This window comes from Sesamum indicum, linkage group LG1 (genome assembly GCF_000512975.1).
Source record: "Sesamum indicum cultivar Zhongzhi No. 13 linkage group LG1, S_indicum_v1.0, whole genome shotgun sequence".
NCBI classification, from domain to species: Eukaryota; Viridiplantae; Streptophyta; class Magnoliopsida; order Lamiales; family Pedaliaceae; genus Sesamum; species Sesamum indicum.
In genome coordinates, this window is record NC_026145.1 from 9,249,086 (window position 1) to 9,262,556 (window position 13,471).

Here is a 13,471-nt window from a genome sequence, read left to right on the forward strand (position 1 = left end):
AGAAACACAACAATAGCAAATTTATGGAAACAAGGAAGAAAAGAGTATATGAAAATGGGAGAAGAAATTAAACAGTTTGGTGGAATTGAATTCTTCCTTAAAGATACGCGAGATCTTGAAACAGAATTGGGTGATATGAAAATGGGAGAAGAAACAAGTCAACAAAGTAAGTGCTATTTGACGTCAACTCGTCAAGTTTCTTTCAACAAAAACAATTCATTTAGATCAACTTGTTGGTTTCCTCAGACACACACATACACATGCACTCCTTTTATATTTTTTAAATTTGAATATATAGGTATGTATGTATGTGATGGAGATACGGTTTTAGTGCGCCTGCGTTGCATGGTCCTTTTGGACTTTAGAATATGCAATTTATTCCGTAGCCTTCCACTCTGAGTTGAGACCTAATCTTGATTGTGGGTGGCATTGGCATACCAGTGCAGAATCTTCTCCGTGTGGACCCTTCATTTGGTGCGTCGAATCTTTACGTGACCCACATTTCTTTTTTCCATTTTTTCCCAAACCTATCAGCGTTTTGAACGTATTAGCATTGATACTGTGTGTTCAACATTACATGATGAAACAAACCCTTTCTGTAAACAAAACAGGTGGTCGTGCCGGAGTGGTTATCGGGCATGACTAGAAATCATGTGGGCTCTGCCCGCGCAGGTTCGAATCCTGCCGACCACGTCATGAGTCTTTTAGCTATTTTCTTATTTTGATATGGTTGGCTGTCAGCACCACAAAATTCCAGTACGCCAACCGAACCTAAATCTCTGAAGATAAGCGGTGGTACTGGTAAGCATGCTTCAATTATTGTTCAAACCGTCCATGCACGATCACGCTCATACAGGCACAGGCACAGCAAGCACAAGAGAGAGGGGGTACATACTACATATCCGTCCATGGCATTGGCTCTACTATAGTGAGTGCTGTGGGCCAAACAAAAGAAGGGATATATGAGTTGAGTGGCTCCAATTCCTCAACTCAAAAAGGGAACTTTGGTGATGATGATAAGCTCCCTAACTATGTTTATCCTCACCCACTCCCCATCATCATCATCATATATACTTGTTCTGCTCCATCATTTTAATTACAATTAATTGTGATCAGAATCATCCATCCATCTGCTTCACTTTTCCATCCCTTTGTCTCTTACATTGGATCCCCAATTGGCTTTAATGAAACTCACCCTATCTACCATTGAAGCTGAAACCCATCTCTATCTACTTTGTTTCCATCCTCAAAACAAACCTCCACTCTTCATCATATTACAAAAAAAGAAGCTTTTCTTATAAAAGTAAAAGTGTAGTACTGTAGGAATTAATTGGGATATATCTAAACTAAAGCAAAGGACTAGGTTTTCTTATAAGTTGCCTCTTTTTACTCATGTAGGGACATGGGACTCATCATCACTTGGAATATATATATATATATATATATAATTAGTAGTTTTGAGACCACAACAAATATTGTGAATTTACTAACCGCTTCTCTAATGAATTCTCGTTTGACCATAATATTAAAACAAGCCAAAACTACTAACATGGTTATCAATAAAATTTCAAAATGTAATAAATATTTGTTGTATGATAAGTTAGGTCTGACCACCCCCAAGTTAGGAGAAAAGATTATATAAAAAGTAAAAGATGAGTACATACATATACATCTATGTCTCTTCATTTGTCTCAATCTTGAAAATTTGAATGATTTCCAAAACACTCAAAAAAAAAAAAAAAAAGAAAAACATTTTATCTTAATGATCATGTGTTGTGATGAAGAGGCCCGTGAGCATTAGACGTATAATGCCAAAAACCAATATTATGTAATCAGCAGGGAATATTAATTGGTTAGACATGTGAACTAATTAGTTTAGTATTTTTATAGGAACTTGATGATCCATGATTCCATTAATCAATTTGCATTCATAAAAATGTATACAGCACGTAGTGCCCAAATCCGGACACATTAACTGTTGGATTGAACACGACATTTAAGATCGATCATCGCTGCCACGACCATGTTGTTGATCTCATCATCATCATCATCGACTACTGCTTGCTTGCAACCTCATCGTGCGTCTGTGGTTGATAGGCAGATGATGATGCAAATGATTAAATGAAAGGGAACTAACACTTGTTCTTTTCTATTCAACTAGTACTCTGCTGAGCTAACCACAAATATCGATCACTACACATGATCTTGCTGCTCTGTACGTATAATCTAGTAGAGGGTTGACACGCTACGTTTATACTTGCGTCCATCACTAGAACTTCAAATAAAATAAGCTTGAAAATTTATACAAATAAATAAGAAATTAAAAAAAAAAGTGTCAATTAATTTTCTTTGCATCATCATCTTATATATAATTTAGGCAATCCCATGCAGTGATACAGTCGAGATTCCTGAATATACTCATCAAAGCGAATGTTCTAACCACATAATAATATATAGTATTGAAATAAAAGCATGAATGTTTCTTCATAATAAAGCAACTTTTCAGTGTATTTTATGAGCAATGATCGATAATGGATAAACTAGAAAGTGGGACTGGGACTGTGATCCTGACGCAATTTATTAATAAAATCATATATATATATATATATAAATTAAGTAGGGAGATAATTATTTATCAAGTCTGAGTGGTTCCTTCCCGAAAGGCATGCAGATGCAGGGGTCTAGGCAGAGAAGAGTAGTAGTCCCGTCCACCTGACCTCACCTCACCTCTCCACATAAATGTGTTAATAGCCACATTTAATACGTAGCAGACCAGTTTTATGCAAACTTTATAAGCTACCTTGGGACTTCCCACTCTCCAATATTCTAAATTCAATTATTATTTATTTATTTTATTTCCATGGACTACGTACTTATTGTTACCGCCTTCTCTCTCTCTCGGGCCCATGGAGAGATTCTCATATTAAATCATTGATTTATTATATATCCTATCCGTGCTTTATATATAGTATTTCATACTCAGCTACATATAAATGAATTTTTGTATTAGAGTTTATCATGTTTAAATATGATTAAACTACGTACAACAATATTCGGATTAAATCCGACACGCACATATATATATATATATATATAATATTCGCTACTATATAATTAGAAGTTGAGGCTATTAATTAATATGTTGTTACAAATGAATAAATTATTAAAAAGAAACTAAATAAGGTAGTTGCCACCTTTTATTCTACTTTACCAAATACAAACACACTTATTAGCCTATAATTGCAGTGTTGGTATGTATATGTGTAATAATTAATATGCATGTAATGATTCTTACAAATTAAGATCATAACAAAAAGAAAGAGGTAATAAAGATTAGAGAGGAATTAAGAGCAAAATAGCCACACATTTGATACAGAATTGACTCTTACCCAACACTTGCATCCCATCATAATTGCTTTTTCTATTTCTTTTTCCCACATCCTCTTTGACTTGCGTTTCTCCTTTTTATTTTTTCTTATACTAATATTTAATCATATTCGATCATCAATATATATCATTAAATAATCCCTTATAATAGTTTAAATAAATAAAGATTAACATGCACATATAAATACACACAGACAGACACGAATACACATGTGTTTACCCCGACCTGTATATATATGTTCATGCAAATTGCAAATTATTTGTATATAAAGCAAGCAAGTTGGCAAGTACTAATTTGTAGAGTAGCGGTCTTTTTGAATGTCTGATTGAGGAACCTCAACCTCGATAAAATAAATAGGACACCAAATTAACCAAAGAACTACTGCTCCAGCAGCACCCCCCACCCCATATATCCCATCCCACATACGCACTCAGTCCATAATGGAACCAAACAGTTCTGATCATCGTGAGGCGGTGGAAATAGCCATGGAGACGGAGGTGCACCGTGTGGCTCCGCCTCCTCACCGTAGCACCCTTGAGAAACTGAGGACACGCCTCAAAGAAACCTTCTTCCCGGATGATCCTCTGCGCCAGTTCAAGGGCCAGTCATGGAAAGTAAAGTTGATTCTTGGAGCGCAGTACATATTTCCCATACTTGAATGGGGTCCCAAGTATAGTCTCACACTCCTCAAATCTGATATTGTTTCTGGTCTCACCATAGCCAGCCTTGCCATACCTCAGGTTAATTTTCTATTTATGAACAATATATACATACTGTATGTATATGGTTAATTACAAATAATTATATTCATAAATATTTTACATTTTCAGGGTATAAGTTACGCAAAGCTGGCTAATTTGCCTCCAATCGTCGGTCTATGTAAGCAACCAACCATTGATATATCTGTTGTTGAATTTTCGTTAAATTAAAAGGGTTTGCAAGTAACCATATATGATCTGCTTTAATCAATCGTTTACGTTTGTTTTTTGGTGTTCTATTCAGATTCAAGTTTTGTGCCTCCCCTAATATACGCTGTTCTTGGGAGCTCAAGAGATCTTGCAGTAGGTCCAGTTTCGATTGCTTCTCTGATAATGGGATCAATGCTGAGACAAGTAGTTTCACCTGCTAAAGACCCCATTTTGTTTCTTCAACTCGCATTCTCTTCGACCTTTTTTGCCGGGCTTTTTCAAGCTTCTCTTGGCTTCTTAAGGTTGATTGATTCTTTCATCCTTAATTAATTATTGATATCTTCTTTCTTCCCAGGCCTCATAAAGACCACCTGACCTCACTGCACACACTAATTTGCTTTTCCTTAATGTGTTTGGTCCAGGCTTGGATTTATCATCGACTTTCTTTCGAAAGCAACTCTCATCGGATTCATGGCTGGTGCTGCCATTATTGTCTCTCTTCAGCAGCTTAAGAGCCTTCTTGGCATCACTCACTTCACTAAGAAAATGGGCATAGTTCCTGTTTTGACTTCTGTTTTCCACAACACACATGAGGTTAATTAATTAATTTCTTCACTTTTAATTCTTTAATTCAGATGCAGAATAAAATGGTACCTACCTGCATGCTAACTAACTATTCTTAATTATCTCATCATCACATTAATTACCAACAACATTTTATTTAATTCAACTCATCAAATATCTTCGACTCACACACATAATTCTCAACATACATACTTATAATCCATCCTGAATTTCTACATTTTTTTTAATCTTAATTATGGCTAAATTACGGCCACTATTTTTTATTATTAAAAAAAGAAAAAGGGTTTGTCATATAAGCTAGCGTATGACCAAAATGATCCTATTCTACTTTGTCCCCCTTTGCCTAAAAGTTGATTTTATTGCCTTTTTGCCAAGAAAACAAAAGAACAGAACAAATAAAAAAAGTATATGAAGACACTTATGCACATGCTGACACGTTGGTGTTGTCTGAAATAAATATTTGTGACTTTTTCATCTCTGTAATAATTGCTTTTCTTTTCAATGGATAAGAACACATAATTAAATTCTAACATTTTCAATTATCTCTGATTGTTGCGCAGTGGTCGTGGGAAACTATTCTCATGGGATTTTGCTTTCTGGTGTTCCTCCTTCTGGCTAGACATATTGTACGTTTTCGGTTTTCTCATGTTACGCTATTTTATTTTACCTCTGGTGCTCCGCTGTTTGGACAAATTTTACAATGGTGAAATCCAAAAGGGCCAGTTAATATATATATGAGATCTGGATAGTCGTTAATTTGTTTTATACTATGTAGTTTGGCATAATTCAAATCCTAAATATCTTAATTACTTTGCAATAATCACTTTAGATAATTACTTGAGGATTGGACACCTCTAGATTTGCAACTCTTGAACCCGTGAACCAACTGAGACGAAATCTGTAGTAAAATTGTTTATTTATAACTGTTTCTTTGTCCACCATAAACTGTAATTCTGCCTCTATCATTTTGGATCAAACTTAACCGATAATTCTTGGTGATTGATGGTCAGTTTCTAGTAAGTAACTCCGAATAAAGAGAAGAAAGTATGTCAAACACAAAGACCTTAATTACTGCAGTTGGAACTGATATAGATTTGTACTAAAAAGAGATTTGGCCAAGACCAACGAGTTGAATGATATTCATGATTTTCTGCTACAAACCAGAATCGAAACTCGTGCCAAGAAAATCGGAAAGCTTATGAACCAATAGAATTATGATGTTACTGTGTATTGATGTATAATGCAGAGCATGAAGAAACCAAAGCTATTTTGGGTGTCAGCTGGAGCACCTCTCCTTTCTGTTATCCTCTCAACTCTGCTGGTTTTTGCATTCAAAGCTCAAAATCATGGCATCAGTGTCGTATGTTCCCACGCTCCTCTGTTCTCTATATCCTTGTTTACATTCTCTTCCACTCTTCTAATAATGTGTTTTTCTCAAATCAGATTGGGAAACTACAAGAAGGCTTGAATCCCCCTTCATGGAACATGCTGCATTTTCATGGTAGCTATTTGGGACTTGTAATGAAAACAGGTCTCATCACTGGTATCATTTCGCTTACAGTAAGCAACTCTTCCACCTCAACTTAATTTTCCTTCAAGAACCGAATAATATGTTAAGAATAATTATCTTCGGATCATTGAGGATTGGTTTAAAACTCTAAAGTTCATGATGCTTGCTTTACATCTTATTTAAACAAAGAATTTGTGAAACAGGAAGGAATTGCGGTTGGAAGGACATTTGCAGCATTGAAGAACTATCAGGTGGATGGAAACAAGGAGATGATTGCTATCGGACTAATGAATATAGTTGGCTCGTCCACTTCTTGTTATGTCACAACAGGTGCACTTTTACCACAAACTCATACTCTTCTTAATAATGTTTACCACAGAAGGATGGACAGATAAATTGACTGAAATGAGTGGTAAAACAGGTGCTTTTTCAAGATCGGCTGTGAATCACAACGCAGGGTGCAAAACTGCAGTTTCTAACATAATAATGGCAGTGACGGTCATGGTAACGCTCCTCTTCCTCATGCCGCTCTTTCAGTACACACCAAACGTCGTGTTGGGGGCAATCATCGTCACTGTTCCGGCTGCCTGCCAAATTTGGAAGATCGACAAATTTGATTTTCTTGTGATGTTATGTGCATTCTTGGGAGTCCTCTTCATCTCTGTCCAGGAGGGCCTAGCCATTGCTGTAAATTATCTCATTCTTTACTATCACTACAGAAGAATTCTTTTTATTCTCCCTTTAATGGTAATTCAAGCTAAATGTGATGGCCATAATGTACAGGTGGGAATATCTGTTTTCAAGGTTCTGCTACAAATCACTAGGCCTAAAACTGTGATATTGGGAAACATACCCGGTACAGATATTTATCGCAATCTTCACCACTACAAAGAAGCTGTCAGCGTTCCTGGATTCCTAATTCTGAGTATTGAAGCTCCAATTAACTTTGCTAATACCACTTATCTTAAGGAAAGGTTGGTTGCTCAATCTCCTATTTTTCTAGAAATTTTTCCCATGTTACATTACTTTGACATATTTGTTGTTTGTCAGGATTACAAGATGGATAGAAGAATATGAAACAGAAGATGCAAATGCTAAAAAGAAGTCTGAAGTTAAGTTTGTGATTCTTGATTTGTCTGGTGAGTTCACAGAGAAGCAAAAGTGATTCCAATGTCTACATGATCTTTTATTTCACTATAGAGTTAATTAATAATCCTTTCCAGCTGTGAGCGCAATCGATACAAATGGAGTCTCCTTCTTCAAAGATTTGAAGATGGCACTGGAAAAGAAGAACTTGGAGGCAAGTCATACAAAAAAACTTCACTTCACTTAGTAAATTCCCAATGCTTTTTTTATAACTCTGATTTTGCTGCAATTTGTTCACAGCTTGTGTTGGTGAATCCAGTTGGTGAGGTGATAGAAAAGTTGCAAAGGGCCGACGATGCCAAAGAATTAGCAAGACCTGATTGTTTGTTCTTGACAGTTGGGGAAGCAGTAACTTCACTTGTGTCAACAGTGAAGAGCCATTCATCTAGTTATGTATGATGAGAGGCCTATTAATAATTATACCAATAATTTTCCTTTTCCTTTTGTCATTTTGGCAGAAAAATGAAAGCTTTCCATGACAAGGAAACATTTACGTGTGATCTTTTGTGAGTATAGATATCTATAGAACGTACTAGTTTGAGATGTCATGCAAAATGTTTCTAAGTTGTATGTTGTAAGACAAATCCATGGGCTTAAGCCCAAATATTTTTCGCTAAAGTTCATGTTGGGCTGAATATCTCAATGAATAATGTCCCATTTGGGCATGGACTGAGCCCACGGCCTAAATATTCTCTTTGTTGTATAGCTGATCCGGATTCGGAAACCCGGCCCGGAAAAGCATAATCGGGTCATAAAAGGTCCGCTTCTCTCGTAAGCTGAGAAGTGAAAACTGTAGCAACTGAATTTCAATTCACAAGTCAAAACCACACACTCGCACGAGAGACAATACAAACAGCGACGAATCAAGCTGCCAGAACTACGGCGTCCCTCCTGCTGCTGCCACCGCCGCCTTAAGACAAGATTGTTCCTTGGAATCTGCCGGTTCCTCCTCCGTTAACCGCCACGTCGTGCTTGCCTGGGGTGATGGAGAAGGTCGAACCGGCATTACTAGTGCTCTTCTCCTATCTGTCTTTGTTATGAATCCAATTCCCTTTCAGATCAGCCCGTAAGCTTGCCGATCAATATACCCATGCGCATACAAATAGTTTAAGGCCGTATGTATGTATGTATGAATATTTGGTGGTTATGATTCATGTTTCATTTATTGGTATTTGATCTATCTTTGTAAATTTGAAGCTAGGAGATTGGTTTTAACTTTGGCTGAAATATATTGCCATATTTTGGCTTCTTTTCTGTCTGTTCAAACAACATGAAGTTTGGAGTTATTACCTTATGAGAAGCTCTTACAATTTTCAATTCATACAGTCTCTAAGAGAACCGAGGCAAGATTTTGTTGTTACTAAAAATAAGTAGTGCATGGAAACTAAAGGAAGATTTGTAGCTATGATTGCTGATTCGAACATTTACTTTTTCTGTATTGGGAGGTTAAGTATGAATATGCTTTTTCTGGTATAGAGTATGCTGTACATCTCCTGTCTGGCCATTGCATTTCTAATGCTGGTGAAAAATTGAAACTGTTACTTTAGTTTTTAGAGTTAACTAATAAATGTTGCAGTTTTTATCTTTATAAGGTGGCAGCATAGGAACTGGAAGTGATTTGCCATACAGAATTGCAGTGCTTTCGGGAGGAGAACGTGTTCTTTGTTCATTGCCCAAAGTTACAGGTACTTTCTCCCCTATCATGCGTTGAGGCTGACATTCATGTCTAATCTTAGAATTGTATCTTTCCAAGTCCTGGAGGAATTGACCTCATGTTTATCATGTGGCGTCTCTAATTGTGGGGGATGGTGACTCCATTCCACAATGCTCAGACAGTTATATAACAAGCATATTAATTATATTGGTGTGTTTTCCACTGCACTATTCTGTAGATACAGGGACATTCAAGGTGAAATAATATCACATATGAGAGAGTATTCATGATAATTCTTTTCTTTACTTCTTTCGCTGGTCTGGCTAGTTTCTTTGTGGGACGGAATGTATGCTAAGATGCATTCTTCTACCAGTGTTCGAGCTATCTTCTCATTAAATAATCTGAGGCCCCTAATTGTTCATGGATTATGCTTTCTAAATATTTAATGCTTAAGCAGATAAGTGCAGCCAAAATTTTAAATACTGATGTAATGAACCAAAACACACTTCTTGTTAGATACTATTATTTATAAAAATACAGAATATTGTTAGGTACCATAACACCCGCCCAATATATTTGTTCATACAAGTTACTGATGAAGCTTAGTTATGTTCTCACAGTTATTTGGAATGATATGCAGATGGTCTGAATGGGATGCTGCCACAAGCACAGACAAGCGTACTATGTGTCATAAATCATCTGACAAACCCCTGGAGAAATTGAAAGATGTTGGACAGCAGTTGGCAAGGCCCTTTAAAAATGAGGAGAGCTTACTTGCTGTTGGTGGTGAGGTAAAAGAAATATAGCATCATTATGCCATGCTATTGGATGATAAACTGCATAACATGTCAATGCAGCTGACTATTTTTAACTCGAGAGAACTATATTACAATTTTAGGTTCAGAACTTACATGATATCTGCAACTAATCTAAAGATTCTGCCTTTTCTTTTCGGAAATTTCAAGTGCTGCATCTTTGCTTGTAGATATTTTAGTACATTATCGAATGGGGTTAAAATTTTGTAGGATTACCCATTCAAAGAAAATTGGAATGTGAAACTAAACGCATCTTCACCCAAGAAGAGTACTGCTGTGTATGTTTTCTGATTATATTACATGGTGCAGTACATGATGGCAAGGTGGAATCGACTCTTGATGGGGCTAATTTTCATACTTCTGTGAAGGTATGGATTTCAAGTTCCATGTAATTGGTATATAATCTAACTCATACACTTCAATGCGGGACGCAATACGTTATCTATAATGAACTTTTGATTTAATTGCCCTTGGTTATCTCATGCAGGCCTGATGGGAAATTTCTGGTCTCCGTGGGAAGTGGCCCTGGAAGGATTTGAACTGTAAATGAATCAACATCTGTAGCTTCACTACCGAAGGAAAATGTAGCGTTTCTTTGAAACAGTACTTGACTAAAAAAAAGTTTCTTTGCTGCCAATACAATAAAAGAATCTTATCTCATGGGTTGTGATTATGAACATGCTCTCGCAATATTTGCATTTTCTTTGTTTCCTATGTTTGTACGTAGATTGCAATTGAATATTTCATGACATTATTCGTTAATATTCATTGATTTTCTATTTCACATATCTGTCTGCAATATGTTATAGATAATCAGTGGTTCAGCTGCTAGTTTTAAAAAGATGTGTTAAATTTCTACTGAAATTAACCTATTGACTTTCTTCATAAGTTTACCATCCTTACTAATTCATTTGACCTACTCCAGGATGAGGTTTTTGGGTTTTGTAGATTCTCCCGAACTACCAAAGCAGATCTGGTTCTTTTGTCACAGCAATCCGATGTTAGTCTTCTGAGTTCTGAGCAACATATTTTTCTGTATGAGGAAATGTTTCTGGCAATAGAAGTTTTGAGTTCTTTTCTACATACACAGGTAAAGGTGGAAAGTGGAATACTTCTCCATGGAAAAGGATAAGCTCAACACACATTGTCCTGGATCCAGTTTCTGCTTTAAATGTATGACCTTAGGGAGAGCTACTTGCATTGTAAGAACATGTTCTCACCTTTTTCATGGGTTTACTTTTGTTTCCCTGTGAAAGTAAACTATAAAATAATGCAAAATTGTTGAGCTATTTGCCTCCAAGAGCAAGCTACGCCACCAAATGCGGCAATTTTCACCTAGGAGAAAACTAAGCCACTTTTGTGACCGAGAATACCTAGTACAACTGAGCCACTCTTATGATTAAGCAATACGTATTATAATTATAGGAAGTTATGTAGTTGAAGTTATCTTCAAATATTCTTGGCTCCTTTCTATGACTTCATCACAACTGATGATCATGCAGCGGAAAATTCAAGGGGACATTTTGATTATTAGTCCTGCCAGTATGTGGGTGCAGACTTTTGTGAGGAAGCACATATGGTCCTTGTGACAGCATTAGCGTTTCCACAAGATTCAAGGCTTTGAGTTCTTGTGCATATCTCTGTACCATTCAAGTCACTTGAGCACTCCAACATAACTGATTTCTCAAGTTGTGTGGTTTGAGCATGAATTTGGTCTCCGCATCCCTGGATTAAGTGCAAGGGTGACATGAATCAAGGATAAGAAGAGAGATGGTATGAATTGTTCTCATCTTTCATATTAGTAATTGACTGGCTTAGGTTTGTCGCTTGTTTGCCAGTAAACACACCTCACACAACCAGCATGGGTATTTTACTGTATTAGAATGACGTATTTTTTGTTGCTGAAAGCCTTCTACTGCCGTTAGAGATACTTATATTCAAACTTCTAGTTTTTCTCAGCTCCAACCCCATGAACCCTAGTATAAGAATCTAAAACATTCAAAGTTCTTTCCCCTTGTTTCTTACTTCATATAACTTTGCAGTGATGGGCCTGTGGATCATCCTGTTCATCATTTTACGTGCCGTTACTGTGTAGTTTGCTAAAGCAAAGGATCACCTGAGCCCATAACTTTGCCATCAAGTTCCCTGGACAACTTTGCAACAAGTTGGTCTATTGCAGCTCATATATCTGGTTCTCTGATTTGGTGGTGGTGATACTCTTTTGGCTAGTGAAAAGATTGACAAGCTGTGGACACTGTTCATCCAGTTTACTTGGTGAACTATGGATTCATCTTGAATTTTGTCATTCTTGTACCTGGTATAAGAACTCCATGTAGAGTAGTGACTTGGTTATCCACAATTATGTTTACTGTGATCTGAATTGATATAGAAGTATTAATAGCAAACGATTCTCAATTGGCATGAAACGGTAGTCTATATATTTCTTTGACAGTTGCCAGGGGGCGAGTGTTTTTCTCTTTTTCTTTTTTTTTTTCTCTTCATTCTTTTGATATGGCATGTTCAAAAATATTAAACTTTAGCCCTGAATTCAAACTTCGGAGACAGTTTTGTCCGCATATAAGAAAATAGCAGGGATATAACCTTCTAAGTTACGTATTGAAGTTGTGTAATTTGGGAGGATCAACAATACAAACTTGTATTGATGAAACTGTGGAACTTGGCAAATATAATTCACGTTAGAGACCAATAACCGTAAGAGTTTTAGCTGAATTTTAGATTCAATTATGCATATAAGAAATAAGAAAAATAGTTCTAGATAATTACTATAAGGTATAACATTTACATCAAGTTGAATTAATCTATGAAAACAAAATTAATAATATTCAAATATTTAAAATGTTAATGAATAAAAAAACAAAAAAAGCATAGAGAGAAGAGTTTTTGGCATAGCAATAGTAGTATAGGAAGAAGACAAAACAATGACAGGAAAGAAAAGGCAGAGTTTTCAGAATCTAAGGTTGGCACCTGAATGTAGGAGGCCATCATCCATCATATGCTTCCTATCTTTTTTATTTTATTTTAATAAATTAAAAACACAGTACTGCTACAATCATCGATTAATATATAATGAAAATGAAGAGAGAAAAAGGGCAATGAGTGAGTATAAGATTCTTCTTTCCATTAACTCCTCAAAATGTCAACGCTTTCTGCCCACTTTTCCCCTTTTCTCCTCTTCTTCTTCTTATTCACTTTCTCTCTCTCCCCCAGTTCCATTGTGATTGGATGCCGCGCGTGCATATCCACACTTCATTACACATATGAAAAAGTTGTGCCTTTGATTGAAACTAGCAAACTTCATTGTGCTATACAAATCATGCCAAAAGCATAAGTGAGATTTCATATGTATCCACTAATTATTGTGGATTATTAACAAACTCCAAACACCAAAATTATTATCACTAATCATAGTTAAATTAAACCCTTACATATGTAGCAAGGTTGGTT

The 13,471-nt window shown here is 36.2% G+C and overlaps 1 protein-coding gene and 1 non-coding gene across 2 annotated transcripts; both read left to right on the forward strand.

The window, feature by feature from the left end:
* TRNAS-AGA lies at positions 612–693 on the forward strand. Its single transcript has one exon. It is a non-coding gene; the product is annotated as a tRNA-Ser (tRNA).
* LOC105159986 (probable sulfate transporter 3.3) lies at positions 3,613–8,224 on the forward strand. Its single transcript, XM_011077224.2, has 13 exons — positions 3,613–4,128; positions 4,219–4,267; positions 4,391–4,598; positions 4,719–4,890; positions 5,442–5,507; positions 6,128–6,241; positions 6,325–6,441; positions 6,595–6,721; positions 6,813–7,078; positions 7,175–7,365; positions 7,442–7,530; positions 7,615–7,691; positions 7,778–8,224. Exons 1-13 carry the CDS (start codon positions 3,829–3,831, stop codon positions 7,934–7,936), a joined length of 1,935 nt encoding a protein of 644 aa, XP_011075526.1. The 5' UTR covers positions 3,613–3,828; the 3' UTR covers positions 7,937–8,224.